Consider the following 20,619-nt stretch of genomic DNA (forward strand, 5'->3'; position numbering starts at 1 on the left):
GTCGCCACAGGCCACCGCCAGCGACACACCCCCTCAACAAGTCCAGATCCGTCCTGGTCGTGAATTCACACCTCATCTTCTGCCAGTCACTTCAGACACACATGATCGACGCTCTTATCAGCTGACCTCATGTGTGACGCGCAGGGAGGAGGGGCGGGGCTCCACGCCGCTCACACCTGCTGGAGAAAGTTCTCGTCTGCGTTCCTCCGCGTCTTCCCTTCAGTTAGTCGCCCGGATTGTCCCGAGTTCCAGGGGATGTGTTCCCGTCCAAGCAGCTGGACAGGCCCACGGAACCCACGACGGGAGGCCACGCTGCACCCTTCGCCGCCCCCCACGGGGTTTGGGCTGGACGGAAGGAGGAGGGAAGAATGAGAGGAATGACGGGTGAGCTCCGCCGACAGGTCTGAGCAGAGACGACGAGTCAAGGTGGTAAAACATCCCGAGGACATGAGCTTCCTCTGATCTGACTCTCCAGTCAGCCCCGCCCACTCCTCACTCGTCTGCCATCACGTGAGGTCAACATCAGTGTGCGCCCTAGTCACCGACGTCATGGCCCTCATGGGTGTCCCTGGCTGGACTGAGTGCACTGACCCACAACTGATGGTCTGGGAGACTCTGGATCCAGCTCTGCCTAGCAACAGCTCTCTAAAGGGAGTGAGTGATGTCATCAGCCTGAAAAGAGAATGGCAGTTTGAGTCAGGTCTGAACCGGTGCGAGTGTTTCATCCAGTCCTGGACCAAGATGTGCCCATTAAAGTTTGACGCGGGACTCTAGGAAGACGTGTCAGGGCAGGGGAGGGGGCTGCTCACTCAGCAGGAGGGTAGCGTGCAGCAGGGCCAATGGAACAGCTGCGGCGTTCATGAGCAGACTTCAATTGGCCGCAAACAAAGTCACCGTCGCTCAGTTGGTTTGGCTTCACCAACTTCCCATGGCTCTGTTGGTCATGTGACCTGCGCCTGTGAAAAACCAGCGGAGCTAACGTCGCCATGGCTTCTCAGACGGGGATTCGAACTGGCAACTCAGGTCATCAGGAACGGAAGCAGCTGAAACTGATGGAGGATCTCCGCGACACTACCGAGCTACGGTGATGTTGGGTGAGAAGACCACAGTGTGGGTGGAGGAGAGCGGAGGTCTGCGCTCACTGAGACTCTTCCCAGCCAATCAAATGGCATTTCCCCTCCAGGGACTAACACAGGAGAAATCCTTTCTTAAAATGGCCCGAACGAAAGCAGCTTCGTGGCCCACCTCAGGGTCCCGAGCCAGCAGCTGAATGGAGGTGAATATGTATTTCCTTGATTTATATCCCACCCACCTCACTTGATTCAGCGTGTCGACCTCCGGCGCAGGGCCACCTGTGGCCCTCGGGCCTCACCTTGGTCCGACATGTTGCTGCGAGTGGAAACGGCTGCAGGAGATACAACTTCTTCAGCACCACTCGCAGGGAAGACAGGGCTCCAGCAAGAGCATCCATCTGCTGGGATTCAACCCCTGCTAAATATAGCCCTCTGATGTAGAAATGTTTGACCCTTGTTGATCAATATTTTAGGAAACACCCTCTGCTTCCTGTCGGGCTCCAGGAAAGTAGAACTCGGAGCAAGTGTCACCTCAAGTCGAGCGGAACATGTTGCAGCTGGTGTTAAAAGCATGTACTTGTTGGCCTCCGTCCTTCATAATGGATGAGCGCCGCCGCACAAAAAACGATCCGCGTTCCGGCTCCGATTCTTCCCCGGCGGTGCGGCGCATGAATAAGTGAGACGGATCAAACTGCTGCGGCAGCGCGGATCAAGTATTTGTAAAGAAGCTGAAAGGTACGAGACAAGAGAGGCCCGATGAGATGATGTGGAGGCGGCTGGCTTGTTCCTGTCACATCCCACTTCCAGCAAGTTTGAATAAGTCATGGGCACATACGGCCTGCCAGCTCTCCAGGACCTGCTGTGGAACTCACTTCACCTCCCAGTTTGCCCTCTAAATGGATCAGCGCTCCGCTGGAGTGGGAGTCTCTGATCTGGCCTCCGCCTCACGCCATGCTAACGTGGAATGTACCACAGATGGAGGCTCCGCCGAGGTGAAGGTGGACGGCTTGTCAGCCACACACATTTTTCACGACGGAGAGCTGTGAGTCGGGTCACCGCCTCCCCGGTTCCGATCCTGGTCCGGTCCAGACCAAAGTGAAGGGCGGCCCAGGGGCCACGCAGGGCCCTTGGAGGCCCTCCTGAAGTCAGAGTGAAACGGAGCAGAAACCAATTCACTGCTAGAAACCCGTTTGAGTTTGTTTCTCTCCTTCATTGTTTCTTTCTCATTTTTATCTCATTTTTTTAGTCGACTTATTTTACTTTTATTTTCTGACATAATTGATATTTATTTTTGATATTTTTGCTGTCTATTTGGATTCTGTTCTTTAAAATTATTTTACAATTGATCATTCAATCAAACTCGTGTTTTTTTAAGATGGACTTTAAGATCTTTTTCTTGGTCTCCTCCCTCCGCTCTGTCCATCTCTCTGCAAGGCTCTCCGTCGTCTTCACTCATCCTCATTGCTCTCAGTATGGATCAATCAGCGAGATTGAAATACTCAGTAACGGAAGTGTTCCGGCGGCGTGGCTGCGCAGTCAGCCCTCCCTCACCCGCCGCAGCTTGCGTGCGGAGAGAATCCTGCCGAGTGTCCTGACTCACTAATGTCTTCTGAGCCCGCAGGGAAGCGATGAAGTCACCAAGTCAAGTGTGAGATCGCAAGAGATACTTTGAAAGTAAACAGATGCTGTCAGAGCCGTGGCTTCTATTCTTGACCTGGCAGCAGCTCTGACTGGTTTCTCCTGGCAGCTTCTGTACGTGGGCCCCAGCTCCTGAATCTTTCATCGGTGCCGTGCTGGAGCCGACCGTGGCTTGAAGACTTTCAGCTCCAGCTCACCTGACAGATTGCGCCAAGTCTCGACTTGTGCATCACGTTTACTTTATCGGGGGGCCGAGACTTGGTACTAAAGGAGGTTTCGGTGGCTGCAGCTACAGAAGCCTGATGAATGAGGCGCATTATTCCAGGATCTCCTGGCAGGTACAAGCAGCTTCAGCACTATTCATTCATTCACTGTGCAAGTGGAGCACCTCCATCCGACTTCCGACTCGCCTCACTCCTGTCAAGAGCAGATCAACATTTCCACTCCTTCTGTTCAGGCTCTGTGGCCTCTGGATCTCACAGATGTTGTGCTCCATCGAGCCGAGATGAGAGGGATGAGTCGAGAAGAAGAAAGAGCTGAGCCAAAAGACAACTGTCTGAGAACTGCTGGACCTCTGTTCCTGTTCTCACCGTGGATTCTTGAACCTTCCAGGAGCCACTGGAGACGTGAGCCAGGGCCAGCCTGGGAGATGGCCCCCGCTGCCAGCCCTCGCGTCGGACACGCAGGAGCAGTTTTGACCTGAGGATTTCTGGTCTGGCCCGACCAAGTCCAGGACACCACTTTCAGCAATCACATGACAGACAGGTCTTCACTCTCTTTCTTTATTGGCTTAAAAATATTAAGTTATCCACAAAATAAAATAACTTAGATGACAACCACAGTCAACACTCAAACATCGGAACCACAGTGGTTTCTGCAGAGAGAACACACAGTTATAAAATAAATAGTTTACAGCTCGCTTCGTCCCACTGGACCACAAACGAGTGGAGCGGCATCATGTGACAGTCACATGACCTAACGATCGGGCCGGCTCCGCCCACCTGCGGGAACGGTCACGTGTTTCTAGACGACGACGAAGAAGAGGAAGACGGTAAAGAAAGTGATTGAAAGTCTTACAGTGCGGCGCACGAGTCACAACAGGAAATACTGGTCTGGTTCAGGTGAAGAGGGAAGACTTGAATGTGCGTGTGACGACATGGATTCAGCCGCGTGTCGCTGCTTCACCACACACGTCACAGACTCCACCTGTCAAGAGGAGTGATGGACGTGAAGGAGCGAGTCTCTGCACCGGCGGGACGTCCACTTCCACCGGCCCCACCGCAAGAGGGCGCTCTGGCCGAGTCCAGGGTGCAAGGAAGATGGAGAAACATCTGGTAACACGGATCATGTGACGTGATCGTGGGCGCTGTGAGCGCGGGGCGGGGCGCACCTGCGTCTCCTGGACGTGTGTGTGCACGATTGTTTCAGAAAGGTCCGGCTGACGGAGCCGGACTGGGGCGCACGACGACAGCCGGCTGGTGGAGCGGCTCCTGGCTGGGTGCCGGCGGTCACTGTGAACAGTCAGTCTCCTTCACTTGCAGACGCTGACCCACTCGGTGATCCGGCACTCTTCACACACCACGTAGCAGCACCAGTGGAACTTGCAGTTGCAGCGCTCGCTGCGCGTCTGCTGCAGGATGTTGTGGCCCCGCCCACAGCACAGGCTCTCGCAGTTGTCCATCCCCGGGCTGGTCTTGTTGCAGATCCGGCCCTGGGTGCCGGCCGAGTCCGAGCCCAAGTCCCGCTCGCAGAAGTCCGGCGACTTCTCGAAGTAGACCAGCTCGTTGACGCTGGGCCTCCGCCGGTGCGAGTGGTGGTGGTGGTGGTGATGGTGGTGGTGGTTCTGGTGGTGGTGGTGGTGGTGGTTGTTGTGGTGGTGGTTGCTGTGGTGCGAGTGGTCTAGCTGGCCCGTGTTCCGGTTGTGAGCCTTGATGAGCGTGGCGATGTGGAAGCGCTCTTTCAGGATGGAGCCCACCACGCGGAACTCGGGGGTCACCTGCCAGCAGGTCTTCAGCTGGCAGCTCCCGGACGTCCCGTGGCACTTGCACTTCCTCCTCATGTGGTCCAGCACCACCTGCAGGAGAGAGAGAGAGAAGACGGACACGTCAGCCTCCATGACTCGGCTCATGTGTCGAAACGTAAGCACAACAGAGGTGATCCTGGGCCCCCGTCTGAGGGGCAGGTGGTCCCACTGAGTCTGTCGTCAAACACTCAGGTATCCAGTTACGGAAAGGATGGAGGCCATTACTCATCTTCTGACACGTCTCTGCCGGAGGTGAAGAGGACAACCGTGCAGGGGGTGTGGATCTTTGATCGAGCGAATTAAAGGTTCGGCGAGAGGACGGCTCACTTCTGACTGGACCTGTTCCACAACCCAGGGGAACACGACGGACCTCTGGAGCTGGAGCTTGACTCGGGTGTTGGTGGGACAAGGAGGACCTTCCACTGTTCCTCTCGGTCTCTCGCTGTGGTGAGGGCTTTCCCCTCTCCCAGAGTTTGCGCGTGCGTCCTGATACCTCTCCTTTGTTTTCCTGACCTGCTGAACTTGACTCTTTGTTTGGCCCCGTCACTGACACTGTGTCCCCCCTGTCCACCCAGGACGCTGCTCTGACTGGTGCTCAGAGACTGACCGCTGATCTCCAGCCCTGACCTCTCCCAGCGAACCCGCGAGGTGCTGCTCGGAGTCTCAGTGCTCCACTTCTCCTCACGCACCCGTCCCCCTCCCCCCGAGACCCGGACCCTTCCTCTCTGCTGTGACTCATCTGGGTCTGTGAGCCTCCACGCCGTCAACAACACCAGCAGATGCCATTAAAGTGCAGCGCTCTGGCAGCACAGATGTGTTCCTGCCCTTTTAAACCCGTCCTGCTGCGACTCAACCATCAAACAGTAGCAATGTGGCTGCAATTATAACTCTGGGGTCAGTTTAACTCTTTGTGGGCAGGAGGACGGGATGATTACAGGCTGGGTGCTGTGTTTAAGGCCAGAGTGTTTGTGATTCAGGGTTTGCCCTTCTGCCTCCTCCAAACGCTCTGCAAGTGAGAGTCCGTTTCCTGAGGCTGCTCTGACTCCGCACCAACGACAACAACCGCTCCTCGCCGTGAGAACCAGGCGCAGGAGCGAAACTGTGGACGTTTGCGTGTCTTCGCCCCAGTCAGGAGGTCAAGCCGTGGGTCCCACTCCACGTGGTGGCTTACTGTGGCAGCGTGTCGAGACCTGAGCAACTGACTCTGTCGCAGCGTGAGACACCATCCACCTCTCCTGGCACAACACCACGCAGGAGACCCACACACCTGCGGCCCTGTGGACCAGAGGCTTCTCTTCCTCTGATCGACTCCACCTTCACCACCTTCAACGCCCCTGGTGTGACGGAGGTGTGAACACATAATGGGGCTTTGGTTCCATTATTCATCCTCCTCCTCCAGCCAGCATGCCTTCATGTCCTTCATCTCCATCCTGGGCCTCGTTGGCTGACCTCCTCTCCTTCATCACCAACATGCTTGGTCCATCACTGTCTCGACTCTCCACGTGAGCAAACCCTGACTGTGTGGCCTCATGACCCTCTGGCTCTGTCTCTCGTTGTCTCCACCCAGCCTGCATTCTCCTCACCACCACCTGCACTTCCCAAATCAGGCCGGCTTCAGATGTGAGAAACTGTGGACCTCTCAGCTTCACATTCCTGCAGCTGCTGTCTCAGCGTCAGCAGTGGAGGCTTGGTCTGTGCAGCAGGACCTTCAGGACCAGGCTGCCGGAGCTGGTGTGCAAAGTCCTTAAACCCTGCTTGAAAAGGACGTTGTGTGTGGCGGGGGAGGAGCCTGCAGCGTTCCTTTGATGCCTTGCTGAAAGGCAAACATGTTGGCTCAGACACTTGACAGGAAGCTGTCGGCTCTTGCTGCGCCGAGCAGAGAAGTCACGGAACGCTCCGAAACAAACAGAGAAATCAGGCAGGTTTTGTTTGTCAGTACAGCGTGTTCCGTCTTCGCAACACTTTCATTGACGTGGGCTTGTGCGCTGGCAGGGCGCCAGGCTGACGAGCGTTTGCTGAAACTTAGCGGGTCAAGTACCAACCTGCCGCGTGCAGCAGCGTGGCCCAGGGACACGAAGGAAAATCATTGATCCAGGTTCAACAGAGAGCAGCAACCCATGGTTCTGATCCAAGATGAGTCGTCCGGCCCCATGCCACAGACTCTGGAGTCGGGGGTCAGAACCGCAGGTTTGGATCAGGCTCACAGTCAGAAACAGCTTCCAACTAACAGGCTTCACAGAGACATGAAGGAGGTGAAGAGGAGAGTGCAGGCGGGAGAAGACCATGCCATAAACTGACACCGTTCTGACCCAGGGGTCGAGACCAACACGCTGTAAGTGCATCTTCCTCAGAGAGCTGGTGTTTATTGGTTCTTCTGAGCTAATCCCGAGTCCCGCGATGGCGTCTGTCAACCCACAGTGTCGTCCAGAATCAAAGGGGAGTCGGAGCCTGTGAGGACCAACGATCGCTCACCTGCACTGGTCTTTAGGAGAGCGCAAGGACCATGAGACCCCCAACATCTGCCGTCCGTGAAGGACATCAAACACAACAAGTTGGAGGCAGCTTCGTCCCACGACATCACGCTTGACCTCTGACCTCTGCCAGCAGGTACAGCTCTTGTTCTGAGCCATCCAAACCAGCTCTGATAGAAACATCTGGCCCCTCTAAAGTTCGACTTCATTCAGTTCCAACAGCTTCACCCCCATCCACTGAGGTGAAACCCACAGATACACAAACGCTCCACTCGTGCCGTCGTGAAAGAGCCGTGTGTTTCCTGGCCAGACCCTTTCTAGTCACACTTGGAGCGGTCTTCAGAGCAGGCTTGCGTCTGCTCTCCTGCACCAGGCTCGAAGCTGCCGAGTCACGTCGCTGCCTGTTGGGACCGGCTCCGACTCACCGCAGCCATTTACAGCTTAGTCGCCGCCGTGTGATCCACGATCCGCCGCGTTTAGGGGAAACTCCTGACCTGGCCCACGGACGACCCCTCGCCCCACTGCCGACAGGTTGCCGGTTCAAAGCCGATCTTTAAAGCGCCGGCGCCGTATCAAAGCGACAAACAAATCCCACAGCAGCACATTAAGCCCAGACACGACTTTAAACAAACCAAACGCCTGGCTTCAAAAGACACTTGCACAAACACACGCGCGCACAATGACATGCAATTACTGCACACACACACACGTGCAGGACGCAGCTCCTGTCTCTGGCTGCTGCGCCGTGTTTACACACTCGCACCAGCGTGCGCCGTTCTAATTTGGAGGAGCTGATAAAATGTTAGGAGCGACTTAAGAGCTTCCACCTGTGGCGCTGCGCAGGGAGGGCGCCGCCCTGGTGGCCGAGCAGCAGAGGGCAGCAGCACGAGCGTGCAGCATCAAGCGGACCGGACCCTGTGACGTCAACACGGCGAGGGAGCCAGCTGCACGCTCCAGCGAGGGCCGTCCAGATCTGGAGCGTGTTTGTGATCCTCGCGACCCTGGAAGGGATTTCCTTTGATGGCAGCGACCTTCTGATGCGCCTTAGCTCCAGCGTTTGGCCATGGAGCTTCTGGATGAGCGAGCGGGCTGAAAACAAACACTGCTCCGGCTTCTCCCTCCACATCTTCTGCTTCACCACATGTTCAACTGTGAAACTAACGTCACCTTTCCTGTTGAGATGGAGTCAAGTTTGAACATCCACCCATCTGGACTCACACCTGACCCGACCCGCCGCAGAGTTCTGGAGGGAGCGGGTCCACACTGTGAGGGGCCGGACCTGACCAACACAAGCACCACAGAGGCTCACTGAAGCAGGTATTGGACGGAGGCGCTGGAGTCAAACCAGCCTCCGAAGCGCCGTGTTAACGTGACCACGGTCTCACTTCCAGCTACCAAAGTCAGAAGACAAGACGCCTGGTCCCAACACTTCCTGCAGCTGGGAGCGCAGCGGTGTTTCTCTCAGCGTATTTCACCTCACAAAACCTCCCGCCATCTTGGGTTGGTGGAGAGATGTTTGCAAACTAACCGGAAGTTCCCAGTTCAGACCAGGCCTGGTGGGACAGAGGGCGGAGCCCTCATGACCTGGAGCCTCACCGTCTCAGGCATCTCAGTCCCAGCTAGCCCGGGACACACCTGGCCGTGAGGCTGCTCCTCACCAGCTCCACTGCGCCTCAGCAGAAGGCAGGCAGGGCAGGAGGAGCAGCAATGGTTTCCCTCCTGAGCGAACCTGTCATTAAGTCGCTCCCCTCCAGTCAGACAGGGATTGTAAATGGTAATTATCAGGAGCTGTGAGCCAGCGAGGCAGCGGAGTGTTGCGCAGGGTGGCAGGCAGGACCCGACCCGTCGCCCCGCAGCTGCTGCGCCGAGGTGCGAGCGGGGAACCCCCCGCAGGAGAGCCACTTTGTCTAGTGTCAGACGTTCAGGGCTCCAGGCCGCGGGGCAGTTTGATTATGGAGGAATGTCAAAGCTCAACCATGGATCTGCCCGGACGTGAAGCGCAGCTCATGAATTCACATCTTCCTGATGTTCGCCCACAGCTGCTGACGCACACGTGAATTCAGGTCAACAATCTCCTCCGAGTCTCGTCCGGCTGCCGGCTGTGATGTGATCAAGCTGCGTCACAGACGAGTGACTGACCACCCGTCAGCCCCTCCTCAGGACTGGCTCATGGGAGGGCACACGTCTGGGCTGAAGACCCGGAGCTGTCGCACACATTCGGGGCTCGCAAGCTGAGAGCTGCTCTGAAGGAGCCTTCAGTAGCAGACTGACCTGCTGACCCTCCAATATTGGCATGTGTTTCACCCCAACTCGCCACAGTTTCGGGGTCACAGTCGAGTCAGAAGGTCACTGCTTGCGCTGAGCCAGAAGATCTTCCTCCTGACTTGGTTCTTCTTCTCAGACATGCTGTCAAGTTTACAGAGGAGGAGGACGTGACATCATCCCCGGTGAACCAATAGGATTGAACCTGGTTTCAGGAGACTGACGACATCCCGACCTTCTGTGTGACCAGGGCCTGCAGCACCAGCCTGCGACTCCAGAATCCAGCGCCACTGTCCAGGGATTTGTTCCTGTGTTGGCGTCGCACTCGTGCTCCGGCGTGGTGTCGGGTCGCGCCTGTGACCCTCCCTGTTGGTTGATCACCTCACAGAGGGAGGGGGGGCTCACGGGGGGTGGAGGAAGTTGGACTCTCCGCCCGGCGTTTGAAGTCTAAACTCTTTTGCGGGTTTTAAACATCTGTTTCCAAAGTGCCAGCAGCCACTCATTAGGGCTGGAAGGAGGCGGGCCGTGGTGCGAGCCCTGAGGTGGGCATGAGGGGACTTGCATACCCCACTAGAAACCACCACATTCTTCAGCGCCTCCGAGCGGGGGAGGGGCCCCTCCATCCAGGTGTTGCACCTGCTCCCTCAGTCAAGGGGTGGGACTGGGAGGACAGGAGCTAAAGGTCATGTGATCACTCCGACGGAAACACTGACTCCTGCCAACACGGCTCTTTGAAGTCCCGACGCTGCGAGCGAAAGTGGAGTCGCTGGAGGGTAAACGCGGCGTCTCGCCACTTCGGCTTCACTTGTTTGATGGAAGCGCCAGCGCTTTTCTTCTCAGCCGCTCCTGTGATCTGTTGCCTGGTGGGAGTGGGCGGCGTGATCCCCAAGGATCCCGTCCAGGTGGGAAACCACCGCGCCGTTAGCGATGAAGCGGCGGCGGCGGTGTCCGAGCAGCGACTGCTCATCAGCAGCTCTCGTCTCCAGAGCTGACGGCTTCAGGATCTCTGATCTGTCAAGCCACGTCTCTTCACTCTCGCCTCAGTGATGCGGCGGCAGTTAAACCGGGCTTCAGAGCTCAGGTTTGGGGCCGTTCCCGGCGTTATCTTTACACTCTCAAGTTCCTCCAGACGTTTGGTTGAAGACATCCAAAGTGCTGACGCCTGCTTGGCTTCATGATCCTCAGCTTGTTCCCCACCTGACCTCCCCCCCGAATCTCTCTACAACAAGTGGAACCGCTCACTGAGCCACGGCCAAAGCCACAAGAAAACAAAATAAAATGTCCCACAACGTTCCTCCACAGGAGCTCCACCCAGGGCCGGCTCCTGGTCGGACGTCCAGCAGCCCCGGCGCGGCCGCGCTGTCGTCCACTCTGCCCAACACTTGTGTTTTGTCTGGATAATCAGGGAAACCAGAAGTAAACTGATGCGAAAGATTAAAGCCCCAATCACACAGGAGGAAGCCGGAACAATGAGGTGGGAGCCCAGATCAACCTCGGGAACGTCTCGCTCCCACCGCTCCAGAGGATCCTCGCAAGTCCCAGCTGCAGTGTGATGTTTCAGGCCGAGCGACCACAAGCACAACAGCAGCGACTGAGCTTCTCTGGACGTTTGGCCAGATGTGGTCCAGAAGACCGGAGCACAAAACAAACCTTTGGCGCTGATGACCTGCAGGAGTCCTGGCTGACACTGGCCAGGCACCTGCTGCCAGAGCCACTAAACGCGTGGGGACACCTGAGCAAGGGTCTGACCGCTGAGAGACAGAGATCTGAGCTCCACCTGCGGACGCTGTGTTTCCCTGGGAGGCTGGAAACTGTCACCCAAACACACATCACCGTTCATCTGCGCCTTTCCGTTCCACAGAAGTTAGTTACAATCCTCTCTCTCTTTCCTCACTCGAAGCTCCAGCTGGAGACTGAACCACTGAGCAACAGTCAGACTGAGAAATGAGAAACAGTCCTCACCTGGCACAAGGTCACCTTCAGCCATTATCATGTCATTACTGACTGTAGTTCTGACATGAGGACACTGTGATGAGGATGATGAAGGTGAGGATGATGGTGATGATGAAGGTGAGGCTGAAGATGATGAAGGTGAGGATAAAGATGCTAGTGATGAAGATGATGAAGGTGACGTGTTCTTCTCAGAATGTTTCCAGTTTCTACTGGAAACAGACATATTCAATGACAAATGAGGCTCAGAGCCTCTGTTTCTGTGACAGACCCATTAAAACCCTCTTAATTGGCCAGTTAACAGCAGCATGTGAACGTCTCCACATCTGCGCTTTGTTCTTTATTCCCTCCTCGCAGTGATGTCACCGCCGTCCCATTGTCGTGGAGCGCGATGACAGAGCCTTCCGTGACTGTCGGCCACTTTGTTTAGCCAAAACAAGCCAAAGCCAGCAGCTAATTCTGGCTGCACTCACTCCCACCGCAGCAACGTTTCATGTCCTTCTGACCAGAGTCGCCTGGGAAGGAGGCAGTGTGTTGTCATGGTCTCACTCACAGCTCTGCTCCCTGAGTCCCAGCTTCTTCTCAGACTGGACTCTCAAAACCCCCCCTGCTGCTCAAAGTTCTGCCCCAAAAACGACCAGGAGCAGAACAAGCCACCCTGAGCCTGTGGCCCCTCCAGCGTCTGTGGCCCCTCCAGCGTCTGTGGCCCCTGCTCTCCTCACCCTCTCCAGCGTCTGTGGCCCCTCCAGCGTCTGTGGCCCCTGCTCTCCTCACCCCCTCCAGCGTCTGTGGCCCCTCCAGCATCGGTGGCCCCTGCTCTCCTCACCCTCTCCAGCGTCTGTGGCCCCTCCAGCGTCTGTGGCCCCTGCTCTCCTCACCCCCTCCAGCGTCTGTGGCCCCTGCTCTCCTCACCCTCTCCAGCGTCTGTGGCCCCTCCAGCGTCTGTGGCCCCTGCTCTCCTCACCCTCTCCAGCGTCTGCGGCCCCTGCTCTCCTCAGCCACCCGGAGCCCCCCCCCCTGCTCTCCTGCGCCCCCGAGCTCTGCACTCACCTGTCGGCCCACTCTGTTGTTGTGCAGCCTCATCCTGGCGTGGATGTCCCTGTAGGTCTCCCGGGCGTCCAGAAAGTCCCTGGAGAACTTCTCCCCGAACTCCACGTCCGGGCTGCAGCCGCCCCACTCCCAGGAGTCCTGCGGGCCGGGCAGCTCGGCAGGGAAGTGCTCCATCACGCCGTGTGCCATGCCCTTCCCCCGGTGGATGGCCTCCAGCTGCAGGCGGTGCAGCTTGACGCGGAAGGCCTCCTCGTCGCCGCGGCGCTTCTCGTCGCAGCCGCAGGCCTTCAGCTTGCCCATGGAGCAGGCGTTGGCCACGGCATGCACCACGCCGGCCGCCGCGATGGCATAGGCGAAGGCGCTCTCGCGGAAACCTGCAGGGCGGAGAGGAGGAAGCGTTATTGTCAACTCATCACCTTCCGGTGATGAGTCGCCTGTGTGCACGGTGAGTGTGGACTCAGCATCCAGTTATCTGGGTCCATTAGTGCAAGTCAAATGGACTGTAACTGCTAGTTAGAGGGGAGGCCTCACTGGCATGACTCCTGATCTGAGGCTCGTTCTTCCTGGAGAGTGGCCACGCAGAAGCAGCTCCAGACTCTCCAGGTCTGCGTTGCCTCGGGGCGAGTCTGACCTGAGGTCATGAGGAGGTCCTCTCAGTCAGGCGCCAGCTGGGCGCCGAGCATGGACTGAATGGTGACTGGAGCGTGAGGCTGACCAATGCACATTACCGATTCAAAAGGAGGGATTCACGCATCATGCCAACGTTAGCTGCTAGCATGTGCTAGCATGGCTTCCATTGGTGTTCTCACCTGACTGTGAACAACAATGAGCTGAAGAGTCAACGAGAAGCTCTGTGAGACGCAACAGCAGCACGTTCAGAGGAGCTCCCTGCTGCTGGACACTGCCAGTTACAGGTCACATAAAAACTGCACCACAGGGGGGCGCTATATAGCAGGTGACTCCTGCTGTGAGCAGAGCTTCCCATGGTCTCCCCTCACCAGCCTCCAACAGAGAAGGAACCTCAGCATGGGAGTCCCTGTGAGCGAGGGATGGGGTGGTGTGCGCACACCAAACCAACAACAAGAGGCGTGAGAGAGTGGCTCCATCCTCCAGGAGCCAAGGTCGACCAGAGAAACGTATTCCAATAAGAAGCTGGGACTCCTGCTCATCTGTCGGAGGAGTGGACCTGCAGTGGAGTGGATGAAAAGTCTGCGCCGCCTCAAAGGAGATGCTCATTACCGCCTCGCCGTGTAATCACCTCAGACGGAGCCACGGCCCGAACCAGCCCGGGACTAAACACATCCCTTTCTCCTCATCTGCCTCGTGTAATGAGCGCGGCAGATCTGTAATTGGCCTTCTGCCCGCCAGCCTCTGAGCAAGGCCTCCGAGGCGGCGGGGCCCGCTTCATAACGGAAGATGAAAGGAAACCGCGGCGGGGTTTGCAGCCGCGCGCCTGCTACAGACAAATAAAACACTCTTAACTGCATCGGCCGCTTTTTTACACGCCTTGATGTTGTTTCCTGCGCGACTTGTGCGACTCGTTAAGACCAGGACTTCTGCGCCGACCGGCACGCCAACGCACCCAGAACCCTCCACCCATTGTAACCCAGACTTCCTCCTTTGATTGATAGGCCATTCTGGAGCGTGTGACCGGTGAAACCTCACGAGGCAACTGGACCTCCAGCAGACACCTCGACGCTGAGGTCCACAGGTGACGCGGGCAGAACTACTGCTCCACACACTGACGGTGGTGCCATGCAGAGGCAACAGCTCGATGAAGCCGCTGGGTCCGATCGCCTCATGTTCACCTGGGAGTTCCCCTCCGTGGCCAGGGGTGGCGCTGTGAGCTCTGCAGTCTTCAGCGCAGAGGAAGAGCAGTGGCAGCTGACTGTAGCAAGGAGCCTCCTCACACTGTTCTACTGAGCTGTGTGGACAGTGATAGTGCTGACTGATGCAGCAGTTTCACTGCAGAGCTCCAGGATCAGCCAGCCACGCTTCAACGCCGTCACCATCCTCAACACGCTTCCTTCACCAGGTTTGGGGATTAAAAGAAATCTAAATATTCCTGAGACTGTGTTGTCCACCCCCGACTAGCTTAGCCACCATGCTAATGGTTGCTAACGTGGAACTAATGTCGCCTCCTTAAACCAACAAATCACGTCTTCTAATCTTCTCATTAGAACTGAGCATCCAAACCACCGGAGTGAAGGAAGGTGAAGACACATCTGCAGATCATGGTTGTCACAGCTGATGTCAGGTTAGTCATGTGATCACCGCAGACATGGGCTCAGACCCAGGAACACACACTGCATCAGGTTCCACACACCACGTCTCTGTTGTCGGAGCAGCGGAGTCCAGCTACTGGCTCCATGCTAGCTTAGCCCAGCTCCTGGCTCCATGCTAGCTGAGTCCAGCTACTGGCTACATGCTCGCTGAGTCCATCTACTGGCTCCATGCTAGCTTAGTCCAGCTACTGACAACATGTTAGCTTAGTCCAGCTACTGGCTCCATGCTAGCTGAGTCCAGCTACTGACAACATGCTAGCTTAGTCCAGCTACTGACAACATGTTAGCTTAGTCCAGCTACTGGCTCCATGCTAGCTTAGTCCAGCTACTGACAACATGTTAGCTTAGTCCAGCTACTGGCTCCATGCTAGCTTATTTCACTATTAACCACAGTAACCAGGTTGTGGAGTCCCACTAAGAGACATGTCTCTCCAGTAGTTGGGTTAAGCTGTTGACATCCTTTGCTGGCATGTTTTGGGCCCGTGGGAGGAAACCGGAGTGAAGCCACACAGAGAACTCGCACTTGAGCTGAGACCCAACTCCAGACTGGTCACACGACTGAGACAATAATCATTTAAAGGCTGGAATCTTCCGTTGGATGTGACAGACGGTTGGATGGGTTGCGACAAGCTAGCTGCTCCTGTGCTTTCATTTCCAAAGTAATTAGCGCCTGAGGGCAACAGAAGCCGCTCGATGATGCAGCGCTGGCTCGCCGTCTTCATCTGGAGTTCCACGTTCAAAGTTTCAGTTTCAGACAAAAGACAGCAGTAACACAGAAGACGCTCGGTGGAGCTGAGCTGGTTCCTGCGCGTTACGAGCCGCCGCCGCCACCGTTTTGGGTCTTGCCTCCGCAGCGGCCGCGCGGCTGGGAACAAATCAATGTGAGAAATAATTCACCGGCTGCGGCATGCCCGGCTGAACTGATGGCAGAGGAAGTGGCAAAATGAATTAAACATTCAAAGGAAACTGTCACTTTGTGTTACAGAAACCAACGAAACAGGTTTCTGCTTTTGCCACAGAGAGTTGGGAAAGTGCTGAGAGCAAATTCACAAGCACTCGCACTGGCAAGGGAGGTAAAAGCATTAGGAGCTGGGAGGCCCAGGCTCGGCTCCTGTCTCTTCCCGTCTCCCCTCAGCTTCTCTTTAGCCTACTTTCTAGTGTCGAGTCGGACCTCTCTGCCGGCACCGGCCCCAGACGTGGCAGGCCCCACCAGCCGTCCCGGGCCTCCAAACGTGCCCCACACGGAGCCCAAGGCTCAACAAAGTGTCTTCCAGGTTCTTCCAACACCAGCAGGACCTTCAGGAATGTGCTTTAAAGTCCTCACTCTTTCACCTCCATCTACAAGTTCCAACAAAACCCACTGTTTCCAGGAGGCTCTCTGCAGGACCAGCACTCTGCTGAGTCAGCGGTCCAGGTGCAGGAGTCCTCTCCAGCCACCGGCCCAGGATGGGTCCGAACACCAACGTGGAGATCCTCTTTCATGACTTCAAAGCCATCCCTGCTCACCTGGAGGCGACTAACTGCTTTTGAAGCCACCTGCCCGAGAGACGCGGCCAGCCCCGGGAGAGGAGCCACCTGGGGCACCGTGGCACTGACCTCTCTTGAAGACGATGCTGTCGTAGGGGATCTTGTTCCTGGTCTCCAGGCTGGAGCAGTTCCAGCGGTGTCCCCGGAACTGGTGCTGGCACTCGTGGATGGCAATCTGGATTCCCTGGATGGCCGACGCCGTCACGTCTGGGTTGCGCATGCAGACCTCCAGCTGGCGCCGCGTCAGTCCCGGCAGCGTCAGGCAGACCGTGTTGGCGTTCAGGATGGGGTCGATGTTGGGCAGCTTCAGGCCCAGGATCTCATTGGACTCTGCCCTGCAAAGCACACGCAGGTCTGGTGAGGAGAGCGATGAGGCCGCGGTCACTCTCCAAAGTCTGACCTAAACATCTGGACCGAGGTTCAGTTTGATCCAGTGGCATCAACAAGCAACATCAGCCCCCCCCCACCCGCCCAGTCACCCCTCTGACTGGACTCTTATTTCAAGGTCAAAAGGATAAATGTGCGGAGCTGCGCGGGTGGAAGTGTCTGCGTTAGGCAGGGAGCTGCATGTGGTGGGAGATGAAGCCCAGCAGCCAACATCTCCAGCCGTCTGTGGAGACGAGCTGTGCCGAAGCTGCAGCATCGACTCAGTGGAGGCTCGGGATGAAGGGGTTCATGGTGTGGACGGGAGCGTCCATCGGGTCAGTCAGATCCCCCCGGAGCCACCGGGTGTCGAGCCCCTCACGAGCCTCAACCAGGTGAGGGTGTCTCACTGAAGGCTTCACCTCCACTTCCAACCTCCAGAGGAACCGCTGGCTCCGTCCGGCACCTGGATGAGCCGCGCTGCGACCTCTGCTCCCAGGGACCGTGGATGAGAAGTTCCTCACGCTGGCGCTACCTGTTGTCTTGTCCGCTCCGAGCAAGAGCTGTTCCCGGCGCTGTCTCACCGCAGGGCAGCCGTCAGCCGAGTGGGAGCGCGACAGCGGCGAGAAAGCGTGGGACCGAGCGCGAGTCAGGCAGGGTAGAGAGCCACTCACCGTCGGTTCAGGAGGCACAGCAGCAGCAGCGGCAGCAGCAGCGCACAGGTCACTCGCAGCTCCGGAGCTCCCATCCCGTCCGCTCGGCCCAACAAGTTCAATAATCCAGCTGAAAGTTGAAGAAGAGTCGCGAAGCAGCGGCGCGCTCAGGAGTCTCTGGCCAAAGTTGGAGGAAAACAGCTCAGCGCTGCTCTCCTGCCGCTCATCTCTCCGTCACTCAAGTCGCGAGAAGATCCGCCAGCAGGACAGCAGAAGTCTGAGGTGGGTTCTGCTGCGCTCCGCCAGCCCACTTGAGTGCGTCACTCCGACAGAAGGAAGCGCCAGGGGAGGTCAAGTGCTCCAGGAGCGCCGCAGCCGCCGAGCGTCTCCGCATTAGCTCTATGGAATCAGCGTCCCGGAACAAACTCATTTTGTCCACTGAAGGTCCTTTCCAACCGATGACTCCAGCTCTATTCCTGCCACCTGCGGTCCGCGCGTCAAACTCGAGGGAGACACGTTTCCAAGTGGACACATTTAACTCTTGTAAACTATGAAACATATACATAACATGTTCCGTTTTTTTACTCGTTTATTCTGTCAGTCAGGCTAAAGTCCTTTTATTTCCTCATAACTTTAAGTCCAATGATGAATGAAACTCAGTTCAGTTACTGTTTTCACAACATCCATGAAAGTGGGTCAAACCTCTGTACTTGGTGTGTTGTTGACCTTGAGTCTGCGACTCTGCCTCGACAACACCAGGGCAGAGCCTGGAGCCACAGTAGTGTGACACAGCGTGAAAATGTCAGCCTTTCAAATGTTAGTCTGGATGGTTCCTGGCCATCCGCATCAGAACCCACCGTCCTCACTCGACGAGTCTGTGATGGCTCCAGATGGTCACTCACTGAGGAACTGGAGGAACCTCTGCGCTGCCCGTGTGGACAGACGTGGCTGCACCAGCATTAGCGAGAAGATCCCAGAACATCTGGACCCCAGTTCTCTGCCAGAACCTTCACGTCATTTGGCCTCTGGACTGGACTCTCATCCATCCAGGGTCATGTGACTCTCGCATGAGTCCTCGCTGCAGCCCAACACTTGACTTCCCTCCGAGTCAGGGCCCGACATGATGGTGTTGCTGGGAGCCAGGCGTCTCGTCAGATCAGCCTCTGGGCCGGACCTTTCGCTGGTCCTCAGTTGGAGCGGAGGAGAACATGAAAGCCAGCGATGGTTCCAGAACCGCAGCCCCGGGCTGCTCCTGACTCCTCCTCATCAATCAGGTCGTCCGATATTCGATAATTCCTGCCACTATGAGGTGTCAGATCTCAGAGCAAAGTCAGGCCCTCAAAACACATACCCCTCCTGAAGTGACACTCGGAGCAAAACAAAACTCATACGCTTGATAGAGGGCACCGTGAGGCCCGCTTCAAACACGGCTGACGCCCAGGAGAGAAGCTCAGTCATCCAGGAGTGACTCGGAGGAGAGCCTGGGCTGGTGAGGAGGCCCCGGGACGAGAAGCTGGGTGGATCACCTGCAGGTGAACGTGTGACTGACGAATGAAGCGCATTGAAGGCGTCTCACTGAGCAGAGGCTTGGACACAGCCGTGCCAACCACCGCAGGCGTCAGCCACGCGCTACCACCGGTGGAAGCTGTGTCTGTCTGAGCGGAAGCAGGTCCGGAGTCAGGTCACTCACAGCCCTGAGCCCCGACCTGCCAACTCCGGTTGCCTCCCATCACTGCTTTTCACTGTGTGATGCCATCTTTCCAGGGTGTCCTTCCCCCACCGCACCTGCCTGGGCCTCACCACCCTGCGCCCGTGGATCAACAGTGACAAGCGTGAAGACACCACGCCACAAGGAGAAGTGTGGCATTTGCTGGGTGTTCAGCAGGACAGCTGGAGCCATCGGTTTCCTGCCCGAGGCCTCGAGTCGAGCGGAGCACTCGTGCTGCGTTCAGGGCACCTCGGAACACGGGACCAAGCAGACTCCACGTGTGTTTGGCTAAAACATGCGTCCAGGCAGAACCTCCACCCGAGTTTCCTCTTGCTCTGAGTGAGCTTCACAGAACCGGACCGGGCTGGTCCTGCTCACACCTCATTCGGATTCGTGTTGCTCTCCCAGATCAGAGAAACTCCGGTCCGGCCTCCGGTCCTGTGAGGCTCAGATCTCCTGCTGTGGACCTCACGAGGGACGATCAGGAGCCTTGGCCAGAAGATGTCCAGCAACATCTGCACCTGCCTCCTTCAGAGCTTCTGCTCCGACCTCTCACCGGGGTCTCATGTCGGGCACATGACACGCTTGCTTCAGCTGTGCACTCTTGCGCTCTCTATGTGCGAGCGCCATCTGCGGTGACGGACGTTTTTTTCTCCACGGGTTTTCATGTGTGAACGATTGTTCTGATGGCCACTGCGCTGTGGCACAGAAGAGTCAGTAGAGGGCGACATGGAGCTGAAGACGTGTCTCTGGCTTGGACGAGGCTCGTGGTTTTCCAACCAGAAACAAAAGTTCGGCACTCATCTGTGACGTCACTGAGCGGCGGACCGGGTCACATCGCGAGGCCTCAAACGTGACTGAGCGTCAGGTCCGCGCTGTCTCTGGTCGGCCATTCTGTCCACAGGGCGGCGCTCCCGCTCCAGGTGCGACTCCTCAAATTCTACCTTTCAATGTGTGACCGAGTTGCTTCCAGAGGAAAAAAAAACCTTTCTAATGGATTTGAAGAGACACGTCAGGGGAAGAAATACAAGAATAATTAACTACTCCACTGTGCACACAGAAAAATGTCGGGGGGGGGTTTCCCCGGAAATGAGATCAACTCAAGAAGCTCCAACATATGGGGAAGCATCAGAAGCATGTATCCAAGTGTATGTCATCCTGGATGAAGATGAGCGACAGGAAGTGACTTCAGAAGGAGCCGGTCACGACACTGACGTCACCCGCGCCTCGTGGATTCCAGTCGAACTGCCTCCTCCTTCCCGCCAACGCCAAACATTTGGCTGTTTGGAGCGTGTCGGGGCGATGAGCAACACTGCCGGGAACTGAACCCGCTACTCGTGCATTGCGTTGTTCTCTTCTCGCTCGCCACGCACTTCCCGCTGCAAGGACGCCACCTCGTGGTGAGAGTCAGGCGGTGCTTTCCCGCGCCTCAGACGAGGCAGAGCGGGCCTCCAGAACAGGGCCGTGGACGCCGTGTTTTCACAGGCCGAGATAACAAAGAGCCAGAGAAGATGCAGCGGCAGGTCATCGCTGCCTTGTTTGTCCACCCACGACGAAGACGTGGCTCATTGGACGAAGCAGCTGGAGGACTGGTGTTGACTCAGGCTCTTGCAGTG

At 56.9% G+C, this 20,619-nt stretch overlaps 1 protein-coding gene and 1 long non-coding RNA gene across 2 annotated transcripts; one reads left to right on the plus strand and one right to left on the minus strand.

Annotated features, from left to right (window-relative positions):
• Positions 1-3,387: 3,387 nt before the first annotated feature.
• wnt10a (wingless-type MMTV integration site family, member 10a) lies at positions 3,388-17,609 on the minus strand. Its single transcript, XM_053878088.1, has 4 exons — positions 17,317-17,609; positions 16,349-16,614; positions 12,468-12,841; positions 3,388-4,785 (listed from the first exon to the last, which is right to left on the minus strand). The coding sequence occupies exons 1-4, from the start codon at positions 17,388-17,390 to the stop codon at positions 4,243-4,245; spliced, it is 1,257 nt and encodes a 418-aa protein (XP_053734063.1). The 5' UTR covers positions 17,391-17,609; the 3' UTR covers positions 3,388-4,242.
• LOC128766451 (uncharacterized) lies at positions 4,940-12,091 on the plus strand. The gene is made up of 4 exons (XR_008415993.1): positions 4,940-5,628; positions 5,712-7,066; positions 7,153-7,341; positions 11,368-12,091. It is a non-coding gene; the product is annotated as an uncharacterized LOC128766451 (long non-coding RNA).
• Positions 17,610-20,619: the final 3,010 nt, after the last annotated feature.

This window comes from Synchiropus splendidus, chromosome 10 (genome assembly GCF_027744825.2).
Source record: "Synchiropus splendidus isolate RoL2022-P1 chromosome 10, RoL_Sspl_1.0, whole genome shotgun sequence".
In the NCBI taxonomy this organism is placed as follows: Eukaryota; Metazoa; Chordata; class Actinopteri; order Syngnathiformes; family Callionymidae; genus Synchiropus; species Synchiropus splendidus.

Excerpts from the sequence above, each read along its gene's own strand:
- wnt10a (XM_053878088.1), bottom strand. The coding sequence starts at position 17,390 with ATGGGAGCTCCGGAGCTGCGAGTGACCTGTGCGCTGCTGCTGCCGCTG. Across the intron at positions 12,842-16,348 it reads CAGCATCGTCTTCAAGAGAG|GTTTCCGCGAGAGCGCCTTC; the intron begins GTCAGTGCCACG and ends TCCGCCCTGCAG. Across the intron at positions 4,786-12,467 it reads ACAACAGAGTGGGCCGACAG|GTGGTGCTGGACCACATGAG; the intron begins GTGAGTGCAGAG and ends TCTCTCCTGCAG.